The 25,661-nt window shown below is 41.1% G+C and overlaps 2 protein-coding genes across 4 annotated transcripts in view; both read right to left on the reverse strand.

Moving 5' to 3' along the window:
* Positions 1 to 840: 840 nt before the first annotated feature.
* On the reverse strand, positions 841 to 6,047 carry LOC146648068 (insulin-like growth factor-binding protein 3). Its single transcript, XM_085389131.1, has 4 exons — positions 5,567 to 6,047; positions 4,675 to 4,916; positions 3,784 to 3,903; positions 841 to 1,876 (listed from the first exon to the last, which is right to left on the reverse strand). Exons 1-4 carry the CDS (start codon positions 6,045 to 6,047, stop codon positions 1,751 to 1,753), a joined length of 969 nt encoding a protein of 322 aa, XP_085245257.1. The 3' UTR covers positions 841 to 1,750.
* An 8,050-nt stretch (positions 6,048 to 14,097) lies between these two features.
* LOC146648069 (tensin-3-like) overlaps positions 14,098 to 25,661 on the reverse strand; it is a 33,156-nt gene continuing 21,592 nt past the window's right edge. For 2 of the 3 annotated variants that reach the window (XM_085390373.1, XM_085390371.1), the window contains 14 exons: positions 24,330 to 24,487; positions 24,117 to 24,234; positions 23,598 to 23,681; positions 20,499 to 20,628; positions 19,867 to 20,390; positions 19,684 to 19,770; positions 19,477 to 19,608; positions 17,225 to 17,320; positions 16,701 to 16,778; positions 16,490 to 16,567; positions 16,099 to 16,267; positions 15,954 to 16,022; positions 15,591 to 15,620; positions 14,098 to 15,472 (listed from right to left, as the gene is read on the reverse strand). In XM_085390373.1, the coding sequence (XP_085246499.1) occupies positions 15,328 to 15,472; positions 15,591 to 15,620; positions 15,954 to 16,022; positions 16,099 to 16,267; positions 16,490 to 16,567; positions 16,701 to 16,778; positions 17,225 to 17,320; positions 19,477 to 19,608; positions 19,684 to 19,770; positions 19,867 to 20,390; positions 20,499 to 20,628; positions 23,598 to 23,681; positions 24,117 to 24,234; positions 24,330 to 24,487 (1,898 nt within the window). In that variant the 3' untranslated portion in view covers positions 14,098 to 15,327. Of the gene's footprint in view, positions 15,473 to 15,590; positions 15,621 to 15,953; positions 16,023 to 16,098; positions 16,268 to 16,489; positions 16,568 to 16,700; positions 16,779 to 17,224; positions 17,323 to 19,476; positions 19,609 to 19,683; positions 19,771 to 19,866; positions 20,391 to 20,498; positions 20,629 to 23,597; positions 23,682 to 24,116; positions 24,235 to 24,329; positions 24,488 to 25,661 lie in introns of those variants that run through there. The other variant, XR_014908647.1, reaches the window with a different exon arrangement.

A 25,661-nucleotide genomic window follows, 5' to 3' on the forward strand; every position in this document is an offset into this window, starting at 1 on the left:
AACTTATTTGAGTGGAGGAAATTTCCTCCCATCTTATTTACGTGGTGTATGTATGATCAACTTATTTATTCGCTGCCTGTATATTCTTACAAGCATTAACCATTTGTCATTTTTAGATCTTTTATATGTTTGCCTGTTTTATTTTTTTCAGTTGTAAATATAGGGCGACACTGTATACATTTGTGTTTCTGACTAAATAACTCCATTGCTCAAAACCACAGGTCCATTACGGTGCCAAGCCCATTTGAGAGACTTCAGGATAAATTTTTGTTTAATTCATTCATAACTAGAGCTGTGCACGGCAGCAAACAACACAGCAGCTCATTCATTCATTCTGTTGACATTGTCTGAATGTATCTCCATTGGCGTTTCCTCAATGGGTATTGGGTGAAATGCTTAAAGTGCCACAAGTATGTGCATGGTGGCCTAGCACAAACATATCAGTGCTCTTCCAAGCCACACTGAGGTTTGGGATGGGTTGTTCATCATTCGTCTACCTCTGCTGGTCTCTGCAGGTCCACAGTTTGAGCAGAGGATTTCTGAGACCTCTTCTCAGCTACATCTTCTCACATTAGGGACTTTATGTGACCTTTTCTTTATCTGACTACCTACTCTAGTATTTATTATCATTCACTTGTGTTTAAAGATTTGTTTGTTGTTGTAGCTATGTGCAGTAGATCCAGTTTCAACTGAATGCTAATTGCCCTGGAATGCTGCTTTTTCCATTATTGGGTTTGTTGTATATACTCTAATTCTGTGGATGTGCATCTTAATAAAATCTTATTTTATCACAAAGGAGTTTTGTTTTGTGTCTATCTACAAAACATTAAAAACAACAATACTTGGGTAACTTTATACTGCCTTTATTAAGTAAAAATAGACTTCTGAGGGTTGCATTGTACATGCAAACAGCATATTTAAACTGACCACTTAATCCAAGACAAGTGCTAAAAAAATATCACTGGCTACACAGAGACTGGAGATAACTGTAAGGACCCCTTATCTCTTATATTCAGCTTATGCAAAGCGACAACAAAACAAACAAACAAACAAAAAAACCCACACACGCACACACAGTACAGATCATGAAACAAAATCTCTTTTTCCGTGGCGTGAGACCCAGAGTAAAAAATAACTTTCTATGCGCTGTGTTGTCTGAGCCGCACGGTCCCAACCAACTCCCTACTTGGAGCAGGAAGCAACCGGAATAATGGAATTCATACAAATAGGAGTTCATACTTAAATCACTGCATGCTTACTTATTCAAATATACATACATTGTCAAGACAAAACACAATGGCTTTATAACAAATCACAAGCATACAAATAATGATTACAAATCACAAGCATTTACACATATGCAATGCCATTTAATTGTGCGTAAATGAAGAGCTCTCTTATCACTGCTTGTGACATGTCTTTGTGCTTTAAAATCAGAATAAGGCCTCTGAGATAGTTTCTTTAGGTGTAACATTATTCCAAAAGGTGTCCGGGTTGAATCTGAGACAAACAGGTTATGAAGAATCCATCCATGTACAGAGGCTACAGGCTTTTTCTGCCCGGTACTCTTCTGCTGCGCTCTGCGCTGTGCCTCAGAAAAAGGTCCCACAGGCAACAGTTAGAAATAGCAAACATCCATATATCGGCTGAGCCATCTCTTGACCTCTCTTCCAATATCCTCGGTTTCTTCATTTGTTTACAGTTCTTGCCGTTCAATCTCAGCCTCCCTCCCTCCCATCCTGCTCTGCTCCTATTGGCTGTCAGAGTTGTAGTACTGGGTATCTCCTCGCTCCCTCCTATCAAGACCTGGCAGAGGCTGCCCATATTTGTCCACACACCAACAGTAGCCTCGCTTTCTGCCTTTGGAAGGACGGCACTGAAAGTGAAGGAGAGAACAAGGTGAAGCGAGGGAAGACCGGTGGGGGGAGGTGGGAAAGCTGAATGTACAAATCCGGTTGAATATGAAGCATTATGGATAACAGGCCACTTTAGTCAATGAAGCAGAAAAGCATAGTTAAGAGTCATTAATGGTCAGATTGTGCTGAGCCTTTGCTATCCAACACGCTGTGGTATTTTGAGCTGCTTTTATGGTCTACCTCCTGTTACACACACATATAGAGACCTTTAAGGTAAACAGAAACCTGGTAAAATATTTGCTTAGTCCCGTTTGTGAACAACTGTGAACCAAGATCTATTTTCAGAAGCTGGTGGCCAGTACGAATCATCTGTTGCTGATTATACCCCACAGCTCCAAATTATGGGTAGGCCTACTACAAATGACTTACAGAGTCTGTGGAGCTACCCAAGGGCTGTTATTTTACTGCCAATTTTACTAAAGGTCAACCTCCACTCTAGTTAAACATACAGCCATTCATTTCAAGGGCTAAAGCAACACTTGCTGCTGCACAGAAGAGACTGGTCACGCGGGGAGACATCCTTACTCAGTGAGGTCTGATCTTAGGTGGAGAGTTTCATAAACAGTCTTTATCATGATGAATGAAAAATTCTTAGTGAACCATAAATTTTGGCGGCAAGTTAAAAAAAAACAAAAAAACGCAGGCTGTCTATTGGGGAAACAAATACATTAATCAATTTATTTATTTATTTTTATAAATGCATCTTCTTCAACACCAAAATCATTATTGGGTAGTTTGTTATGTTCCCTCTAAGAGGCATTTACCGTTAATAATCATTGTAACAAGAGCTGTTTTCCCTTAGAGTCATCCGAGTGTTCAAATTCAACTGAACACCACAACATCTCTGCCACTCCTTCAGTGCCTAAAGGCTTAGCGCGGTGCAGAAGGTCCGTTCTGCATAAACAAAGACAATGAGCCTGGCGTTGTAAGGCTGGTTATGAGATGATTGCAGGTCAATAAGAACACTTCTATTAAGCGGGAGGGACTGCTATGTAATAGGGGAAGCTGCCTCTGTGATGCAGTGGTGCGGGAGCCCTAAGTGCCTCCATATGAATGCGTCAGAACCACTCATTTATTACAACCCGATCGTGGGTGAACCATGTGAGCGTTGGGATGGCTTCGGCTCTATTTCTGTGTCTGCCTCTCAAAAGTCCAGCAATTATGGGGCAAGCACATGGGGTGCCGGCGGCCACCTTGACGTCTGTCTCCCTGGGAGGGTTTCCGTTAAATGGCCATCGTCCCTGCCGTCAACCCCGCTGGGGTTTGGTCCCTGTGGTTCCAGTTTCCAGAGCCAGTGGCTAGGGTATACCTCACTGGTGTGGTGGTGCAATGATGAGGCTCTAATAACTACCAATGAATACATGAGGACAGCAACAAATCTGTAATTGGGCTGCAGGAGACCTTAAGTTTGAGTCATTCGTCTTGTAATCATTATGAATGTACTCCGCAAATGCTGATTTCCTTTTTACAGCATTTTGATTCCGTAACCAAGTTTGCATTAAGCAGATCGTGAAATAATGCACAGCCCTTCGTGTCCACTGAATAAGGATGCACTAAGCCAATGATTCTCAAACTGCTGGGCAGGTCCCACTAGGGGGGCAATGAGCCACTGGTGATGGGCACAAACAACTAGGAGAAACTAAGAAGACTGACTGTGATGTGTTTGCTGATGAAACTGCACTGACATTTTTTTAAAAGTAAAATTCATCTTGAATTCTTTTAGATTGTTAAATGTCGATAAACACTGTAGGGTGTGGGGTGCAAGCATTCTTTTGGCTTTTGTACTGAGGCCTGCCAGAAAAAGCTTGAGAACCACTGCACTACTAAAACACTCAAATATCAAATTATTAGGTATACTTTTTCTCACCTGCTTTTTCTTATAGAAGCCCTTCTTATCACAGTTTGGTATGCGGAAACCTCGGGGGTTGAGAATGTTGGAGATCTTGAGGTTGCTGAGAATGCTCTCAATCTCTCTTCGGCAGGGACCCTGTGAATGAGGGAAGACATCACCAGTTTTTAGTACCTTCCTTTAACATCAGAAATTCTATAGTTTCATTTTGAAGACAGATAAAAAGCGAATAAAGCGTTTATACTTCCTCATTAGCAATGCCATTTGGCAGTGGGTTTTTGACATTAATGTTTTGGTGAATTAACACTTTAATAAAGCTGACTCACGCTGCCTTGCTGTAATACCTAAACAATGGTGGCTGCAATATGAAAGAGGTGGCAGATGAGGAATGAATTCATCTGGCTTGTGAAGGTTTAGCAGTTTGCCAAAGCTGCTTAGAAGTCTTACACAAAGACTGGGGGGGCTAAAGTGAATTCAAACAGCTCAAAGACAGAGTCAAAAGGCTTGTCCTCAAGTCCAAGTACTCAAGTCACTAATCAGAACAGCCAGTCAAAGCCCATTACTACAGTGTGCTCACTTCTTGGGCCAAAGAGAAGATCAAAATAGCAGCAGGGCTTCCCAACAGGCACTCACATAAGCCAATCCATCATTCGCTGGCTCTCAGTATAGCCGGCACGCGGACGCCTTGTGGCCAAACAACCGCCTGACCCAGGTCAGCCGCAGGGCTATGGCACCCGCTTGCTGCCATGCCATTCTACTGGCTCACAATCTCTGCCAAACGTCAGCACCGCTACCCAAAGCATTTCATCACCCGCAGGGGGAAAAAAACACCAAAGCACAGAGGAAGAAGAGAAAAACATTCCTCCAGTGTGCTCTGAAGACAGAAAAAATATTGGTTGTGGTACTTACATACTCAGGCTCCCGCTTGGTCTCTAGAGAGTTTTGTTGATCTGTGACGAGTGGTCCCGGTAGCTCCCCCGTTTTAAAGAACTGGGTTCTTCTCTGTTGTTCCCGTCTCAGGATGTCTGGGGGGATGAAAGGGTGAAGTCGAGGCTTAAATGGTCCAATAGGTCTGTGGGTGCTGTATGTAGTGGTCTGAACACCCGAATCAGTGGAATTGCGCTCTTCATCCTGAGTATCAGCATTCTCTGCTAAAAAATTGTGAAAATAAAAATGTGTTTATAAACAAACATAGCAGAGTGTTAATTTCACATTTTTTCAACAGGCTAGGGTTCAGGGGAGGGACATGGGTATTGTGTGCTTTAAAAGCATCTTCTGAAAAACTTTAGAAAACCTTGACTTCCGGAAAAAAATAAAAAATAAAAAGCCCACCTTTTTTGTTTTTTTAATTTGATTTCATTCAAAAGTACAAACTAGAAACCATGCAACCTTGAAGATGCAGGCTAGGCTTTAACATTTATCTGACCTGAATTCTTTACAATGAATTCAGGGAGGGTTCAAGTCTTCCCTCTGCGGCACAAAGAGGCACTTCTTCTTTCCACAATCGAAATCTCTCCAGTGCGCACTGCTTAAAGCCTTATCCACCACCTTCGTTCCTCTGATGTAAAGACGTTTTAAACACATCAAAGTGTTTTCACATATTAGCTGGATTTTTATTGCTAAAAGAAAAAAAGTTTTCTCTTTTTATACAACATCTGGTAATTCTTACATTGCCCGACGACCACTGGCAAAGATTTACCAGTTCTTCTGCAACTACCGAAATTGTGGTCATTAACCAGTGATACGTAAGGTGTCTAAAAGAGCGCACTTTGAGGCATAAACACTCACGCTGATGAATTACCTGGTAGCTCATTGACTGGCACTGTTGGTCTGGTAGTTTGTCGCTTGTTAGTAGCGTTTGCACAAATACCCCGTCCCTCCAGCAGAGCCTGCAGAGGTTTCGTTTCACCGGGTTGATGTTGACAAATCAGGCCGGAGCCACATCTCCCGGTGTACACGCCGCACGGCTGGCCGAAACTCAGCGCGCAAGTCATGCAGCAGCCGCAGCCCGGTTCGCGGACCTTCTCCGAGCAGTCCTTGGGTAAAGGTTTGCACAGAAGCCGTGCAGCAAGATCACATGGTTCGCATCTGATAACAGGTCCGAACGCACCTGACCTCCAGGTGAACGTTGCCAGGACAAAAGTCATGCAAAGTGCGCGAAAACAGGAATCCATGGTGCTGTGTCTGAGAGCGAATGAAGTGAGGAGGTGCGCTGTCCTGCCGTGGGGACTTTTCACTGGGCAGCTTCTCTCCCATTCACATAAAGACAGCGGACAAAACATCTCAATATATAGACCCCAATGACCGTAGTCACACCCCCGAATAGCTTGTGGTGTGCTGCTGAATTGCGTCTACTCCGTTATTCCTTCAAGACATCAGAGAAATATGCTGGGGTTTTGCTGAAAAGCAAGGCAAGATTTATGGTGTGGCTCTTTAAGACAGATATTAAATAACATTAAAAAGGAAAAAAAGAAAATCACAGGCCAAGGCATTTATTTCCTTCACCCTCTCACTCATGACTTTTAAGTGAACAATGTAGTTGAGAGCTTTAAAAAAATGGAATAATCAAAATGTAATCAAGAGCATTAGAAGCACGGTACTAATGATGTTCCACAAAAATAAATTAAATACTAATCAAACACATACATATTTGCAGTTTACTGACGGTGCATATAAAGTCTTAAGTCCCCACACGAGAGGAAACTCAGCAATCGGCTATGTTCGCCTTAATCCATAGGGGGAGCCAGTTGTCATGTGTGTCAAGCATTATTATTACAATGTGCCTCTTCGACTTTTACAGTAATTCATCAACACTTACTACTAAACGCTATTTAACATTGAAAAGCCAGAATCATTTGTTTCTTTCCGTTCTTTTACGTGGTAAAAGGTCACATGGCTGCACTTAACGTTTTGTTCCAGTAGACCAAAGGTGTCCAATAGGGTGATCCAAATCCTTTGTAAATAATTTAAAGGCCTACATTATAAACAATCAAACAGTTACAAATTTTAGTATATTATTTGATATATTATTATGTATTATTAAATTATTATTTATGCAAACAGTACACCCTGAGGTCTAAAATATTAAAGAATAACCAAAATCAGTGGTGGCATATATATATATATATTTGTCTCTCTGTTTTTAATTTCGTTTTATACTTCACAGACTACACAGACTAGATGTATATGCTGTGTGCATTAGCTGCACATTGACCATATTCATTTATCAAATACTGCTCAATGATGAACTTCCTTGTGCAGATAATGCATAATAATTCACATCCACTGATTTCATTCACTTATCAGTAGAGTTGCATGTCCAAGGCTGATTTTGGGTACAGCAAAGACCTGACATGACCAGAACCTTTCTTCTGTGAGCCACTAGTGCCAAACACTGCACCATAGTGCTTTCCCCACACTATACATCGTCTTTAGAAATATTATGAATAACAGTAAACTTATCATTTTTTTTAACTTGTTGTTTTGCCTCTATTTGCATGAAGTAAAACATTCCATAAATATAATTAAGGATCCCATCTGCTATTTGGTGTTATTGTGTCATGCAAAAAGTCTACCTTGTGTACCTGCTCCTCACATGTACAGCCATGTATTTGTCTCTTGACTTGTTTGTATGGGCGACATAGCTGGTTCCGTCCCGGTCATTTGTCTCCGCTACAAAGCAGTCCTTAAAATAAGGATGCATACCACACATGTAAGTGAGAAAATTCCTGAGTAATTACATCTGTGGTGTTTTTAGGTCCACTATTGGTTACAGACGAGAGAGCAAATACCATAGCAGAAATTGTCCAAAATACCTCAACAGAATAACAGCAGCAGAGTTGAGGTGTACAGTTCAGGGTTTTTGGTTTTTTTTGTATTTTTTACATTTCTGAGAAGTCAGTGTCAAATCCATTGCCAACCAGCCCTGCCATTTGTTAACAGACAGGCCTACAGCAGAGCATTTGGTTCATATGCTGAAAAAAGAAAAAGCTTGCTGATTTTCTGCCCTTTCCTCTACTCATAGCTCTTTGAAAGGGGGTCTCTCAGCCACCTGTGCATATTCAGCATAGCAGAGGAGACTAAGAGTAATGTACTGGAGGAATGTCGTCTCGCAGAGCAGCCTCTCAATAAAGAGGGAGTGTGAAGAATGTACGTTTGCACACACAGGATATTACTGTACATGTGTTTAACATAACCTGCTGTCAGAGGCAACTATGGCCAGCTGCAACAGCTTGTCAAATGGTACTATGGAGCAATTTTCCACTGTTTTAAGACGATTTGGACAAATCAGATACACTTGCTTGAAGACCTCAGACTGGGCTGCACTAGCTCCAGCAACCCGACTGTAGCTCACATTAGCCATAATGCCCCACTTCCCACAGGTAAATATAATCTATAATAAAATAAGTAGGTTTTATTTCACTTTAAAACCTTTACATAAGTTATACCAAAATTTTCTCCACAGCTATTTTCATAATTCTTCTTGTGATTATCTCTGGTATTGTATTTGGCATTTTAACACAGCAGCTCTTTTAGTAGCTTAAAGGATGTAAGGAAGTAAAAGCAAAGGAATGTGCAGTACCAACATTCATAGATAAATAAATCACGTACTGTAATCAGATGGATATCTGCAAAACATGCCTGAGTTAGCCCAGAAGAACAATGTAAGAGAGAGTGTGTGTGTGTGTCCCTCACTCTCAAACACAAAACAACCCTTTCCCTATTTTTGCTTGTCAGGGTCCAGTGCGTCTGTGCTTGTGGAGAGAGTGTGTGGAATACATACAGTGTGGAGGTGTGCTGGAGTAGGAGAGGAATGAGGCGGTTGCAGATCACATGACAAGTCTGGTACATTTAAAGTTATTCTTTTCCCTGAATGGTCTCATGACTGTCTGTCATGTAATTGCTTCTGTCTGAGAGCTTTTTGAGCCGACTAAGATCACAGATAAATTGGAGTCTCTATAGTGATTAATATGATAATTGTTTCTCTTTGATTCTGCTCTGACCTGGACCCATAAATAGCTTCAGCTATTATGTGATTATTGGATGTTGGTCGAATGGCGAACAAACTAGAGGCCAGCTTTCATCTAATTCCAAGGCCAGTTAATCATTTTCTTTCTTTTTTTTGTTGGAGTGGTCTATCGTGGTCCCTGTTTCTGGAGGCTTGGCCCCTGAGGCAGTCCAAAGCTGTAATTAGGCCTAAGCAAAGTGAAGGACACAGAGAAAGAGAGAGGAACTCTCAGCACTCACCCTGACAGATTACAGAGTAGTCGGAAGTGGGCTGTGAGTGGCACCACTCAATTTGACCCCAAGTCCCCCCAAAGACAGTTACACTTCCTATGTCTCTGTCTCACCTAGACTTATGAGGATAGTTGAACATGTATTCATACATCTTAGGGACATTTTCCCACATGTGTAAAATACCTCTCTCTTTTTTCTCACCACTGTTATATGACAAGAAACAGATATTCAAATGTGACTTGGACATGTGTCATTAAAATTAAAATTGCAAAGTAGTAGACATCATGCATTAATCTACAAACAAATGTGCTTTTGGTTTTGAGGTAGTTTGGGTAGATGAGTCTATGTTGGAAACCACAATCATCCAATTAGCACAAATTCTAAAACCCTGTTGTAAATGCAAATTTACACCACGAAGGAAGCTCTTTATCCCACAGTTTTTTGTTTCTTGTTCGGAGACCATGACCTAACTGAAACCCCTCCACAGTCTCAATCAATGACCTTGGAGTATGCCCAGTTTCACCACGCATGTATGAGCGCTGTGATGCCACAGACTCAACCTACTACCAATATTCCGTTAGTAACATTACGAGTTATGATGAAGAGTTATGATACTTGTTTGTCATCTCAATGTGACCTGGACTTGCCTCAATTTAACAAGCGTTATGAAAGCCTACAGTTTTCTCACGGTGCCTTTCCAGGTTTTGGCCTCTGCTGAAAGCCAAGCATGGGCCTCAAATTGTGCAGCCATCCCAGAATCCAGTTTCTATTTCTGTCCACAAACCTTTGTTCTGGTTCAGAGGAAAGAGATGGGCCCTGCCCCGCCAATTAAGTGGCTGTAAAAAAGCTTCAGAACTGGGGTGATCGAGGAATGAGAACTAGTTCTGTCAGCCGGGTAAACAAGGCCTCCAAATTATCTGCAAAATGAAATTTGGAGAGGCTGGTGTAAATCTGTAAGGGGTTATTGCAAAGCTGGTATTTGCTGGGAGAAGGATAATCTATGTGACTTAATCTTCATCATTGTTTCTTATAGTTGTTTTTTTCCCCATAAGGTCAACTAGTTCTTATAGCTTCAGAAAGTTGACAAAGACACCCACATGCAGTGTCTGGTTTTAGCCATTCTTATATAATAAAACATAGCCTGGGAATAGTAAATGTAAAGATGTATTAATTAATCTTAATGGGAAATTATTGCTGCATTAGACCTACATATCTTACATGCTAACACACACTTATTTTTCCCATGTGAAATGGTGTTTCTCCTGACAGTTTCCTTTGTAATCTGATAATGTTGGTTGCTTCTCTGGATTTTCCCCTGCTCCTTTTATTTCAAGACCACTCCACACTAAATAACAGAGGAAGATGGGCTCTATGCAGTCGCCACAACTGGGCCTTCACTTCCTTCCTGCCCTCCCCGGGAATTCTTCACTTTCACCACCTGCAGACACACAGTAATGTGGGTGGAGGGGTCCTTCACTGCACACCTTTCCTCCTTCTTATCTCTGCAAATGTATTCCCTCTCTGTACCTTAAGAGCAACCTGCCCAGGCTTGCCTGGAGGGAAGAAACTCTTTTAGTGCACTTTGTAAATGAGGGTGGACATGTGCATTGGATATGTGCACACGCAACAGGTAAGAAAGGTGCATTCACACTCTACAGTGATGGAATAATTTGCCCATGCACATTAGAGAGGCCCCTTCACTGTCCACTTTTAAATCACGTCTTAAAACCCACTTTTATTCCTTAGCTTTTAACCTCAGTGAGACTTAGTTTCTCTTTTAATTGAAGTAGTTATTTAATTAATGATTTCACTCTTCTTTTATTTGGTTTTTATTTATATCTCATGTAATTTTATTTTACAGTTCCAATGTACAGCACTTTGTGTCAGCTGTGGTTGTTTTAAAGTGCTTTATAAATAAAGTTGATGATGATGATGATGATGATGATACAGACATTTGTGTGTCAGACGCATCAAAAGATGTGGTGTTACACTTCAGTGTGTAATAATTGCTAGCCTGTTTTGCTCTAAAACAACAAAGGTGATGTCGACTTGGGACTTTCACAGTCACAACGGTTTTGTGTCGCTAGTGTCCTCTGCTGGCCACAGATTGACATGAATCATACACAGTGTGTCCACTTTAATAGGTTCAACTGTCCAATGTAGTCATGTAGACTCGGGGAAGACAACCTGCTGAAATTCAAAATGAGCATCTGAAAATGGCAAAAAGGTGATTTAAGTGACTTTGAACGTGGCACAATTGTTGGTGCCAGACAGGCTGGTTGCTTCAGAAACAACCAATATACTAGAAATTTCTTGAACAATCATCGCTGGTGGACCATCATAGAAAACAGTCCAAATAACACAACATATCTAGTTAGCAGCAGTTCTCTAATAATAATGGATTGGATTTACATAGCGCTTTTCAAGGCACCCAAAGCACTTTACAATTCCATTATTCATTCATTCAATCTCACATTCACACACTGGTGGAGGCAAGCTACAGTTGTAGCCACAGCTGCCCTGGGGCAGACTGACAGAAGCGAGGCTGCCATATTGTGCCATCGGCCCCTCTGGCTATACACCAGTAGGCGGTAGGGTAAAGTGTCTTGCCCAAGGACACAACGACCAGGACAGAGAGCCCGAAGATCGAACCGGCAACCTTCCGGTTACAGATGCGCTTCCACAGCGCCACGGTCGCCCTCTAGGCCAAAATATCTTGTTGATCTGGCCCCTGAGGCAGTCCAAAGCTGTAATTAGGCCTTAGCAAAGTGAAGGACACAGAGCAAGAGCACACTAACTCTAAGCAGATGAACTGCAGCAGCATAGGGCCATACCGGGTGCCACTTCTTTCAGCTAAAAACAGAAAAGGCTACAATTTGAACAGGCTCACAACAGAAGATTGGAAAAATGGAGCCTGGTCTGAGTCTCGATTTCTGCTTTAACATTCAGATGATGGGACTAGAATTCAGTGTAAGCTACATGAAAACATGAATCAACTATATCAATGGTTCAGGCGCTGGTGGTGTAATGGTGTAGGGGTTGTTTCCTTGGCACACTTTGGGCTTCTTAGTATCCACTGAGCATTTCTTTTAGATGTCGTTTGTCCTCACGTCTTGTCTCCCTTTTCTGTTTACTTGTTCCCCTCCTTGTGTCTCATTCCATGTCTCCCCTGTCTGAGTTGTGCGTTGATGTATGTTCTCCCCAAGCCCATCATGTCCCTCTCCATTTCCTTCCGTGTCCCTTGCTCCCTCTCGTCACTCCATGTCTCTCACTCCTTGTTCTCCGTATCCAGTCATGTCAGTATTTTTGTCTCTCGTTTCTGCTTCGGTGTTCCAGTGTCAAGTCTGTGTGTCTTAGTCTGCGTGTTTCCCATTTTATTTTGATAGTATCACGTCCTGTGTGTTTAGTTTTGCTTCCTCCTCTTTCATTATGTTTATTTGCCCCAGCTGTGTTCCCCGTGTGTTTCCTCTTCCCTCGTCACTGTTCAGATATTCATGTTCCATGTTCCAGTATTTAGTTTTCCCAGTGTATTCCGGTTAGTTTTGCTTTAGTGTCCTCCTGTCTTGTCTTTTGTATCACTCAGCCTAAATAAACGGCTCACTCTTGGTTTAAGTTAAGCTTTGGTTTCCACACGTCTGCTTTTGGGTTCACTCGTCAACCATCGCCACACAGTCTGCCACCCCAGAATATGACAACATGTGTATTGTTGCTGACCATGTCCACGTCTCTTTATAACTACACTGTACCCATCATCTGATGGCTGCTTTCAGCAGGATAACACACTATGTCACTAAGCTCATCTCATCTCAAACTGATGTACTGGCCTACAGTCACCAGACCTCAATCAAATAGAGCAAGTTTGGAATGTGCTGAAACAGGAGATTTAAATCACGGATGTGCATTTAACAATGTACATTATCAAATGCATAATGTAGCGGCACATAGTACATGTGTGACACTATCATGTCAGCATGGACATGTTAATAAGAATTAAAACAGCTCTGAAATTTAAGGGGATCCAACACAGTGTACCTAATACACCGATCTCTGATTGTATACCATTTATTTCCACTGATAAAATAAATTTACTGGGTCCACAGCCTTTTTTTTTTTACTTATCATTTATTTTCTGAGAAAATAGCCAGATACCAAATACAGTGGAATGTTTATATAGAAGCCTAAAGCTAAAATGCCTTAGCTATCAGTTCAGCTGATGTTGCTAAGACCTGAAAAGCTGGAATTGTGCTTAGAGTCTTTGGTTTAGCAGCATTCATCTGCAGCCTCCCTGCAGTTATGACAAACTCATAATATTCAAATGTATTCAATATATTTCAAATGTCACAATACCAATACCATTACATTTACAAAGTTACTCTTAATAATCCTGAACTATTTATTTATGTATTTGTTTACCGGATTGAAGCCAACCAACAGCGGTGTATTCAAATTTCATTTATTTGCTCCTTTGCTGGTAGATATTACCATCCTGGTGTCTCTATACTTACATAAGGCTGCACAGCATAGCTTAGCACAGAGATACAAGGACACAAGACAGAGCTAACCCTTTTCTAATAAAAGGGATTCAATTACCCAATCTACCACCGCTACAGTTCATGCAAAAACCAACAAACAGCCTGATATTTACAGCTCTGGGTACAAGGCTAATACTCCCACTAGTTGCTGAATCTAGTGGATCAAGATTAAATAAATGTTTCATTATGATTAGTATTTACAAGTCAACAAAAACATGGAAATGCCCATATACAAATAAATCGTTCACATGTAGCATGTTTTACACCGAGGCACAGTATTGAATGAGATAAGGATGAGGTACACATAATAGGTCATGGAAAGTGATAATAAGCGTGCACTTGATGCAAGAATAACACCAGCTGTTAGTGTGGTTGTCGATCCCTCTCTGGATAAAATGGTCAGGAGCAAATGTGTATCACTGACAGATGACTAGCTGAGTGTGCTAAACACTAAACCTATTTGTGCAAATTCCAACACTGACCTCTTTCTTTCTTCTTTGTTTTCTTTTTAATAACAGCATTTGTTCTTGTAACATAGCAGCCTGTGTGTGGATGTGTGCTTTTACACATTTAGTATAAATATTAAAAAAGGGGGGAGGGGGGGGGTATGTGTATACTGCTTTATTTTTGACACTGAAAGATTGCAGTGTTGATCTCAATCTTCAATTTGTTACATATTTGATATGTACAAGGATAATCCCAATGCTATTCAGGGCGTGTGGACAGACACTCTGGCTCACTTATAGAGCACCTGTGCTGGCGTGAAATCACTGATAATTTGATCTCCAAGCAGCCCTAGAATTGGCACAATCGACTCTTTACTCAGAGAACCGAGGTCACAAGGTAACCCTACATTCTTAGTCTTTTGTACCATCTACAAAAGTACTGATGTGTTTTTAATCGGTTACTGTCAAAGCAGAATATATATCATAAAAGAATATTATGGTTTCATTAAAATATCTTTCTACAATTTCTCTCATTCAAACACTCGCAAATGCACGCTCACACTTTCATTAAAATGTTGACAGCTTTAAAAGTGGTCATACTCCAATACATCTTATGGCAAAATTGATTTAACACCTTCAAAAAAGCCACTTACATGCAGCACATTTTACAAAACTACACGTTAAAAAAAAAAGAAGCAAAAACAACATTTACATTGCATAGATAAAATAATCATGCATGTGATGAAGTTAGGCACAAAGTCCAAATCATACACATTTGCAACACTGCTTTTGCATGTTTTTAAATCCACAGAGAAATCCTGCCTGCTTGGTTAGATGAGGTGTTTCTACATCAGATACAACTAAAGAAATCTTAATGAATGCTTGCATGAAGTTTTTTTTTATCCTTTCTTTTTTGGTTAAATATGAGAGAAACATACAACAATGTAGGGTTTTCTTGGTTGGTCCATAAAATGCTATGAATGAGTAAGAAAAGCAGCTTTAGTATGAGGAACTTAAAATATGTTAATAATGATTGTATTACTGTGTAAGACATTACAGTTGTAAACAATGTGAAAATGATAATGATTTTGTTATTTGTTATGTAGCTAATTTACAGTTCATGCACTGAAAGGAACAAAATTTTTAAAAAGTTATTTATACTTTTCGATTAAAGGTGTCGCTGAATGTCCTCGTACAGTGATCACTTTACATTTGCACGTTTTTCAGTTCAAATTCAGATCATCACCATCTCGAGTCATTATATTTAGTCCGTTCTTCAGCCTCTCAGTCTTTCATTCGTTGTTCTAGACGTTGCAAACGTCTGTCCAAGTGATCTGCTTTGTCCTCTACTTACTCTTATGTGAACCAATCATCACCTTTGACACAAAGTTGACAATAGCGCTTGCTGGCTGCTCGGGGTCATGCTCAGCAAACAGGTGGCATACGTTGCCCGTCGAAGTGCCAGTTTTCCTCGCCACAAAGCCGAAGATTCTGCAGAGGAGGAGCAGTGTAGTTAGTAGCATTACTGTCATCTGCCTCAAACAGGCAGTGCACCTTTAAAAAGAACTGCTTTCATTGTCTCTGTGCAAAAATATAATTATCTACATACCTTGCTGATGGGCAGCCATCTTTTTTCCACCTATTGGAAGTAAAAAAGGGATAATAGTGTCATTTTTGCTACACTGAATCCACCTAAATACTTACATTCAAAAGTGTCAATTAGATTTGCATGAAGTTATTTAAATTAATCTTTTGCCATATTTTGGATTTTCCTAGATACTTTAGAGAATAAAGGCCAGTCAGTGCGACTTGTAGTGTAAAAGGGATTCAAGTGGTCAAAAAAATGAAAACCATATTAAATAAATACCCATCACCCATTCACAACATGCAACTGACATACTTCTCTATAATAACTAGTGAAACACAAATAGCAAGTGGGCATGTGTTTTGACATTAAATCAACAATACTTACTTTCTATCTTGAGGGTCCAGAGCACAGTATATTACTGTATTGACATTGTAATGCCTCCTGAAAAAGAGCCTAAAAGAAGCCAAATTATGGTAAGAAATTGCTAAGCTATGCATATATGAAGAATGCAAAAACTATGTTTACTCACTTTCTCTGGTTGTCAGTGAGGGTGATTCCCTGAGAAGAAACTTTGAAGTGGACCACAGTGGAGGTTGGTGTAGCGTTAGAGTTCAGGACCATAGTGGTGGCCTTCTGCACTGCCTGGACACCCGTTAGTGACTCCATTTCCACAGAGCCCAGGAACCAAACATTACAGGCTGCAGCAGCAGACAAATTCAAAATTACACTTGGATTTGCAAAGCGCAAATAACGGCAAAGCGAGTGCATTGGGTGACACACGGCATAATAACAGGACAAGGAAAATGGCTCATTTCTACAACAGAACAGCACACAGAGATTGCGTCAGCGTTCGTATTAAGTCAGGCCACCTGTTTGTGACAGTGTCTTTTCATAGCAACTGATATAAGAAACCTGATTACCTGCTCCCTGTTTTAGCAGCTCAGCGGCAGAGTTTGTTACTGATTGCGAGGTGTTCTCACTGACATCTTCAAGAGGATCTGCGAACAAGAAAACAATGAGATTATCCAGCAAAAAAAACCCTCAACAGTTACATCAGCAGATGAAAACACTAAGCTGGCAGACAGTTAAACATAGAGAGGCAGATGTTGGTAGCCACAACTTGAATACTACCTTTGTCAGGTATGATAAGTTTACAGGGCAGGGCCAGAGGAGTGATTGAATGTTGGTAGACCAATGCGGTTAAGCTTCCTGTAAAACAATACCATATTAAATTAGAATTCTAGTTATAAATCTGTTTTGGTTAATGACATGTTTATTTAAAAAAATGCAAGATTTCATGAAAAATTGCAAACTGTCAGAAAAAAGAAAAAGAAGGAGAAAAAACAACAGAGAAAAACTTCTATCACCACGATAAAATAAAATTCTCATCAGTGGAACACTTAATTTGATTATATATCTTCAATAGTTGCTATATTTGAAGAAAGCGGGGCACAAAAAAATGCCACAGAAATCAGACATAAACCATGAAACACTGTATGGGTAAATTCCAGTCTATCACAGTCTATGATCTATCGTTATTTGGCGTTCATGAAATTCTCCTGCCCTCTACTGGTGGTGGTACAATACAATTTCTGTAGTGTAGCCAAAAATCCAGATGGTGTCACTGATGTTTGCTAACCATGTAAAAGTCTTACCAAAATATGGCTCATTGGGGCAACCCTTCAGCCGCACTCCTTTCTGTGTGCACTCAATCAGAAAGTGGCGCACTAATTCATTGGCCAAATCTCCTCCTGTTAGAAAAAGAAAGAAGAAATACGTAACTAGCTAGAATAGTATACTTTCTTTTCAGCAAACTTTCTTGTATTTGAAAATCTAGAATTGGGGGTGTAAAACTTGGCGCCCCTGGAGCCTGCCCAAGAATCCTGTCTGGCCTATGGCAAGTTTGAAAACTGCAGGGAAGTCATTAATTATCACTTTTTCTTTCTTTCTGAATAAAAAAAAAATACTCGTCTGCACTGCTATTCCTCGTTGTTCGCATTACAGAGAAGTAAATTACTAGTTCCAAAATAGTCAAAGATGATGGAAATCTGTTGTGATCTTTCATTAGGAACTCATAGCTAATGAAACATATTGTTAAAACTGCGCTTTTTAAAATTTAAACTTGTTCATCATCATTTTTGTAAAGGGACAGTTCAAGAAATGCAAACATTTTCCAGAAACGTCTTTACACAAAAAGAAAAAAAGAACATAAACATATGAGTTATAGTAAAAGGTTTTTTCGACCCACTTCACATAAAATTGGGCTCTATGTGGCATGCAAACCAACAAATTAACCTCTGCTCTACACTTACTCTGACTTGCATAACATCTCATAGCAGTTATCTCAGTACCACACATAATTTCCCAGCCTTTAAGTGTTGCGTCAAACACATTAAATTGCTACATTCATTCTCTAGAGAGATTAGGTGGATTATGATTCAACAGAAGCTCTTCTGAAGGGGCTGGATGAGCGTATGTGAGGAATGTCTTGATACAAAAGCTTGGAGAAAAGCCTGCTCCACAAAGTGGGTTGGGTTTCACACTTATAAGCAGTCACAATACCCAAAGCTCAAAGTCTGGAGATGGTTTGTGTCATGATGTCACCACAGGTGCTGTTGGATTGAAGAAGGGTGAAATCAAACAAAAGGGCAGGTGTGAATCGGGGAGAAGGGAACATGAAAGGACTGCAGACAGGGCATAAGGGCATCCTTTGTGCCCCTCAGAATAAGCAGACTTTTTCCTGACACACTGTGTGGGGTTTAGTGTTCTTTCCTTTCCTTTTCCAAATAAGAAAATTGGGTCTGTATTGTAATTCGGTCAGTACTTCCTTACATGTGGAAACAATCCAGAGAATGTTTGACCAGAGTCCTCTAGAGACTGCGTGTTTGTTACCAAAAAAACAAAGAAACAAACAAAGAAAAAAAAAAAACTTTAGCCTATTTTCTAAATATGCTAAACCAACAAACCAGGAAGTTGATGACCAAACAAAAATCTTGTTTTGACTTCAGTTGTGGGACTGACAGACTTCTCAGAAAGACAGTTACAGTATGTGGGAAAGTGCACTTGCACAAGAAGACACTGGGATTATAGCAGGCTTACAGACCCAGCACATCTTTTGTTAATGAGTGAAACGTTAGCTGTACATCTAAGAGTATCAGGCAATAGGGGTCCCTTTGGCATCGTGATGATGATGCCCAGGAGAGAGAAACAGAAAGACAGGAGTTCACTCACAAGCAGAGGGAGAGAGGGACTCTTAGGTTCCACTGTGATGGTGCGCACAGTGGGCTGTAACTGAAGATGGCTTTGTCTGTGCTTATGCTATGCACCATTCCCAGGATTGTCCAGACCACTGGACCAATCTCTAATATCTTAACTATCAATGAAATTCTGTAATACTGTGATGTATGTTTATTTCCCAGAGATATTTATGTATGTTGTGTATGTGTTATGTACAATACAAATACAAACTGACCCGAATGATCCACTTAAAGTATATTGCACATTCCAAGGGAGCTTTAGGTTACCTTTGCACGATTATTCAAAGCAGAAGGACCGGTCAACTGGTCGCAGCAGATGGCCGCCAGAGATTTCTCCTTGTTTAAAGGGAGTTTTTCCTTTCCACTGTTGCCAAGTGTTTACCTTAAAGTGACTGTTGTTGTTATTTGACGCTATATAAATAAAACTGAACTGAACAGAACTGTATTTAATAAAATTAAGTGTTGGATTGCTTTGCTTGTTGGGATTTCTGTATTAGAATCGCTTCCACCCACTTCCAGTGTCTTACGCAAAGTTATTCACACAGATTTTAACTCAATATTTAACACACAGACATAAAAAGCCAGCAAATATGTCTGTCCCAAATGTTGAAGTGCTCATGCCGTCTTTTAATCACCCACATGTACCATACCTTTTTTGTTCTGCTGAAGAACTGAGGGAGGGGGTGTAGCCACCTTCATAGCCAGACCGTAGGCCCCCCTGAAGGAGTGGCTGTCCCGCACAATAAAGCAGCCTGGCTCCTTGTCTTTCAAGACTGAAATAGCTGAAGAGAGAGAAACAATGATTGAAGTAGCTCGAGAATTTTCTTAACAAAAAAGTGTTTACATTTGGCACCTACCTTGATCCCTTGAGATGTCTGGCTTGTACCAGAATTTTGATGTATCCTGCACAAATTTTACAGTAACCTGCTTGTTGGCTAGCACATCTGGAAAATACACAGACAAAGAAAACAACAAAAATCACTCAACGAGCCGTATGACACCCACGAGGCTTTCAGTTTCTTTAGCAGACCCTAGCTTACCTGGCAGAGGTGAGGCTGTGCCTGGCGTCTGAGCTGACAAGTCAGGCAAGATGTTAGGGAAAGGAATACTCAGGGAGCTACCACTGTGGGGACTTGAGAATCCACTGAGGGCTGGAGAGGCTGTTCCCAGCGAATGCTCCCCATCTGACGTCCTCTTCTTTTCAGGCAGAAGTGGAGGCTGCATTTGTGCTAACTGATTCTGCCCATCCATTGAGGGTAAAAGATCCCTGTCCAGGTTTGGACAGTCTGCGCCATAGCCGAGACACGAGTCATCCTGTTCCTCAAAGCTTTGAGCAGGACTATGGTTGAGAGTATAGTTAGCCATATGGCTTCGCTGGTTGCTTCGAGGAGAGCTGTGAGCATTCGGGGCAGGGTGGATGTGGGGGTGGTTAAGGGGAGGAGAGTGGTGGCCATAGTCCAGTGACACGGAGTGTGGCAGAGGTTGTCTTGCAGAGGGGTAGCTACTCAAAGAGGAGTGGTGGCTCAGGACAGGATGCTCTGGCCAGTGCTGGTTCTTGTTTGAACTGGGGAAAAACAGATTATGGGAGCATTTTATTACTGCTGGTGTTAACACAGGATCTAAAAAAAAAAAAAAAAGGTGCTTGGAGTTTTTGTGTAAGTCAGAGCTCTACCTGTCTGTCTGCTGAAGGCTCCCAACAATAGAGGCAGAGTATGAGGAACTTTGTGTCCTGTGGCAGTTAATGGAGGGGTCTGGCAAACTCTCCACTCCGAAATGGTTGATCTCTGAATATTCCCTGGGTTCTGTGTAAGACGAAATACAGAATGTTAGAAAGCACATTTCTGCACAGAGTCCGAGTCAAGGTATGCATTTTATAATTTTAAAAGAACACAAACATAAGCAGGGATAAGTATGGAGAGAAAAGCTGCAAAAAGAAAAAAAAAAAGAAAAGAAAAAGCAGCTCTGAAAAGTTTAAAAGAAAATTTCTGCAACACGTGAAATAAATCACAGGGAAAAAGGTTGGTGTTCATTCAAGTAACAAATACTTACAATTGTAGTTGAAATGTAACCAGAACTGTTCGTATGGCCTTATACCCACCCAGGTGTTCAGCAAATAAGACTTAACGGTAGCTACAAATTAAACGCCTACACCAACAATTACCTAAAGCTTTATTTCAGTCAGTCTGGGCACACTGACATCCCCAAAAACTCAAACTGTGTCTTTGCAGGCAGGTTTTCTCTGGGTTTATGGAAACAAGAGGTGCAAAGCTGAAAGAGTAACTGGTTTCTTCTTGTCCCCATTTCCGCTCGTGTACACAGAGACACTTTCATGGGGAGGAGAAGTTGTTTTTCTTCCTGACCCACAGTAACCATGGAGATGTGGCAGGGCTGAATGCAGCGATTCTTGCCTGAATACAGTGGGGCAAAAAAGTATTTAGTCAGCCACCGATTGTGCAAGTTCCCCCACCTAAAATGATGACAGAGGTCAGTAATTTGCACCAGAGGTACACTTCAACTGTGAGATACAGAATGTGGAAAAAAAATCCATGAAACCACATGGTAGGATTTGTAAAGAATTTATTCGTAAATCAGGGTGGAAAATAAGTATTTGGTCAATAACAAAAATACAACTCAATACTTTGTAACATAACCTTTGTTGGCAATAACAGAGGTCAAACGTTTACTATAGGTCTTTACCAGGTTTGCACACACAGTAGCTGGTATTTTGGCCCATTCCTCCATGCAGATCTTCTCGAGAGCAGTGATGTTTTGGGGCTGTCGCCGAGCAACACGGACTTTCAACTCCCGCCACAGATTTTCTATGGGGTTGAGGTCTGGAGACTGGCTAGGCCACTCCAGGACTTTCAAATGCTTCTTACGGAGCCACTCCTTTGTTGCCCGGGCGGTGTGTTTTGGATCATTGTCATGTTGGAAGACCCAGCCTCGTTTCATCTTCAAAGTTCTCACTGATGGAAGGAGTTTTTGGCTCAAAATCTCACGATACATGGCCCCATTCATTCTGTCCTTAACACGGATCAGTCGTCCTGTCCCCTTGGCAGAAAAACAGCCCCATAGCATGATGTTTCCACCCCCATGCTTCACAGTAGGTATGGTGTTCTTGGGATGCAACTCAGTATTCTTCTTCCTCCAAACACGACGAGTTGAGTTTATACCAAAAAGTTCTACTTTGGTTTCATCTGACCACATGACATTCTCCCAATCCTCTGCTGTATCATCCATGTGCTCTCTGGCAAACTTCAGACGGGCATGGACATGCACTGGCTTCAGCAGCGGAACACGTCTGGCACTGCGGGATTTGATTCCCTGCCGTTGTAGTGTGTTACTGATGGTGACCTTTGTTACTTTGGTCCCAGCTCTCTGCAGGTCATTCACCAGGTCCCCCCGTGTGGTTCTGGGATCTTTGCTCACCGTTCTCATGATCATTTTGACCCCACGGGATGAGATCTTGCGTGGAGCCCCAGATCGGGGGAGATTATCAGTGGTCTTGTATGTCTTCCATTTTCTGATGATTGCTCCCACAGCTGATTTTTTCACACCAAGCTGCTTGCCTATTGTAGATTCACTCTTCCCAGTCTGGTGCAGGTCTACAATACTTTTCCTGGTGTCCTTCGAAAGCTCTTTGGTCTTGGCCATGGCGGAGTTTGGAGTCTGACTGTTTGAGGCTGTGGACAGGTGTCTTTTATACAGATGATGAGTTCAAACAGGTGCCATTCATACAGGTAACGAGTGGGGGACAGAAAAGCTTCTTACAGAAGACGTTACAGGTCTGTGAGAGCCAGAGATTTTCCTTGTTTGAGGTGACCAAATACTTATTTTCCACCCTGATTTATGAATAAATTCTTTACAAATCCTACCATGTGAATTCATGGATTTTTTTTTCACATTCTGTCTCTCACAGTTGAAGTGTACCTCTGGTGCAAATTACTGACCTCTGTCATCATTTTAAGTGGGGGAACTTGCACAATCGGTGGCTGACTAAATACTTTTTTGCCCCACTGTATCTGAGGTAGTAAGAGGCACAGCAGGGACACAGATCTGCTCCCAGGACCTACAACCTTTAGACATACTGTAGATCTCTATGGAAACAAACGGGTTTGATCTATTTTATCTCTGTATTGGATCAAACACCAGACTTTAGATTGATGTTTAAATCAGTTTCATAGTTTTGAGAGAGCTCTATGACAAAGAGTAAATATAAAAAAGGTAACATTTAAGAATTCTGGAAAGTCCACCAGGCCTGTAGGAACAAAGTGCTATAAATGCACTCTTTCTTAAACTCCATCCATCTGTCTCTAAAAACAATCTCACAGTCTGGATTTTTTTTCTGCACTGGATAAAGACCAAAGTAAAACATGAAGAAAAAAAAAAGATTTTAATATAAAAAAACAACACAGTTATGTCCCAAAAAAGGGGTTTTCTGTGCAGGTTGTGACCATGCAGACATTCTTTAAAAACCAACCATGAAGGGCAGACAATGGTTAGGAATCTCCCTGCTTTCGAGACAACTTTTACCATCTGTCTCAAAACGGCTGATGTTGCACAGAAAACAATGCAAGCATTATTATAATATAACGCAGAAAAAATCCAAAATGCCTGTCCTGTCTCTTTTGTAATGAAAACATGCTTAAAAAAACATACATGTATATTATTATTGGTGTGTTGTTTTTCTGTCATTTCATTTTAATTTCTCAGAAAATGGACAAAAAACCCCCAAAAACAAGCTCAGTTTGAAGAACTTTGAAGAACCCACCGTGGTCGGTTCTGTAGCCTCCAAAAGATTGCATGCTGGGAGATGGAGTATTCCTGTTGTGAGTCACTTCTGAGAAGATTTTCACTGAAAACCCAAAGCACATGAGCATGGGACAACACACATTATCAACTGCACTGAGAAATCCGGTGACAGTTACAGAGACAAATAAGCTGTTTCCCCACGCTGGTAGGATCATCGCCCACCGCTGCCTGTATTCACATGGAGCACACGACACAAATCAGTCACATTCTCAATACTGGAAGTAATGGATTGGGTGAGGGGTGCATCTGAGTAAAGCATCCAGCAGGCAGGGAACAGACCATAACTTGAATATTATGTTATTCTCACACTGCACAAGCAGACACAGGTGGAAATCACATGGGTGCCAAACTGCATTTGTATCAGAGGGCTGGTTGATCCTTATTCCAATTCGTCTATGGTGGTAGGCATCTAGATTATTGCAAACATCTCCCTAAGGCCTTTAGTGCATGTATGAAAACTGAACTGCAGTGTACTCACCATAAGGTGTTGGTGGAGAGATGGGGAATGCAGGAGTGGGTGGAGGTATGTCACTATTATCTACATCTGGGCCGTTGGATCTGTAATCCGCACTGTCACTTCGACACAATATGGAATGCTGAAACAAACATTACACACGTATGTATAACCGGAACTGAAAGTTAAGAGGGAAAGAGGTCATTTAAATATACTGCACACATGTGCTGTATCTACCTGGGACTGTGGCACACAGGGGGGACATCTCTGCTGGCCTCTGTACTCCTCTGCTTCAGCCCATCTTGAGTTACAGAAGCCTGAATGATCTATGACGTCCCTTCCTTGGCAACTCAGAGTCTGTGTTATGCCCACTCGTCCGTCACTGGATTGGACAGCTGCATACACACAGGTAGACAGCAGCAAGAAGGTCATTAAATGTTAACAGATTTACATGCATCACTGCTTTCAAGGAAGTGAAGTGCCTTAAAGACACCAATGAGAAACAGTGGTGCTTTGACCTTTGGTACCTTTGAGGAAAGTACGCACAGTGCAGACAGGGTTTGTCTAAACTGAATTCCTAAAAAACTTTTTGAAGCAGTATGGTTACACAGAGTAATCACAGTATTTCTAACACTTTTTTTTCTGATTACAATGAATCAAATGGCAAATTTCTTCAATATCAAAGCAGTTTAATGGAACCTCCAGTCTTCACCTCTGTCATGTTGGTAGTTTTTAATTACATCTTACTTAGCCTCCTTAAATCAGACACAGTATAGCACAGGAATAACTATATATTATGATAACACAATTAGTTTGGGAATGTGTTACACCTGAATTTGGGCATGCACAAAAGTGAAAAGGTTTGCCACTTGTGTAATGTTTTGAGTGGACAGCTGAGGAATGCCGGAGGTCTAGCTAGATGGTGTTCATTGTGTATTCGGGGTGAAGGGTGTTCAGTGTTGTGACTGCTCTGAAGAGTGTGGCCACTCAGCACCAGGGTGTTAATTTGAGCCCTCCCAGTGAGTTCTGACCTCTCAGGCCTGAAGAATGCTAATGCCTGGCCTCATTAATCACTTTGCCTGATCTACAGATGACACAGACAGAGCTGTATGCATAGATGACATTATTTCTTCTTACTGCAGGTCTATGTAGAGTACTTTGCAAAACTCTTGAGCCACCCCTTATTTCTTTATATTTTTCGTTCTAGGCGGCCAAATTTGTAATATGATCTTGAATAGTTCTCCAGGCTTTCTGAAGGTCTTTTAAAGTTTTTCTTTGGACATTGGCTGCTTTTCCCCCCTTATGTTCTAGTCCTTGTAGCTGATCATTTTCAGATGATTTTTTTTTTTTGCTTGTTAAACCACTTTAACAGTGATGGGAATAACGGCGTTACTTTTTTCAGTAACGAGTAATCTAATTCCTAACGTTACAACGCCGTTACCGTTACGAACAAGAAAATGAGGTCGCGTTACTATTTTTCAACAAACAGACGGTTGAAACTGTGTTCAGGTGACCGCACCTTATATCAGTTGCATGGAAGTAGCTGACTACGTAAGTAATCTGGGCACT

Source organism: Rhamphochromis longiceps, linkage group LG18 (genome assembly GCF_057381845.1).
Source record: "Rhamphochromis longiceps isolate RC_006_pf linkage group LG18, R_longiceps_female_GT1.1, whole genome shotgun sequence".
Lineage (NCBI taxonomy): Eukaryota > Metazoa > Chordata > Actinopteri > Cichliformes > Cichlidae > Rhamphochromis > Rhamphochromis longiceps.

Coding starts and splice junctions, on each gene's coding strand:
- LOC146648068 (XM_085389131.1), bottom strand. CDS start 6,047: ATGTTTTGTCCGCTGTCTTTATGTGAATGGGAGAGAAGCTGCCCAGTG. Junction 3,904..4,674: donor CCAAGCGGGAGCCTGAGTAT/GTAAGTACCACA, acceptor CCTCATTCACAG/GGTCCCTGCCGAAGAGAGAT. Junction 1,877..3,783: donor GCTTCTATAAGAAAAAGCAG/GTGAGAAAAAGT, acceptor CTTCACTTTCAG/TGCCGTCCTTCCAAAGGCAG.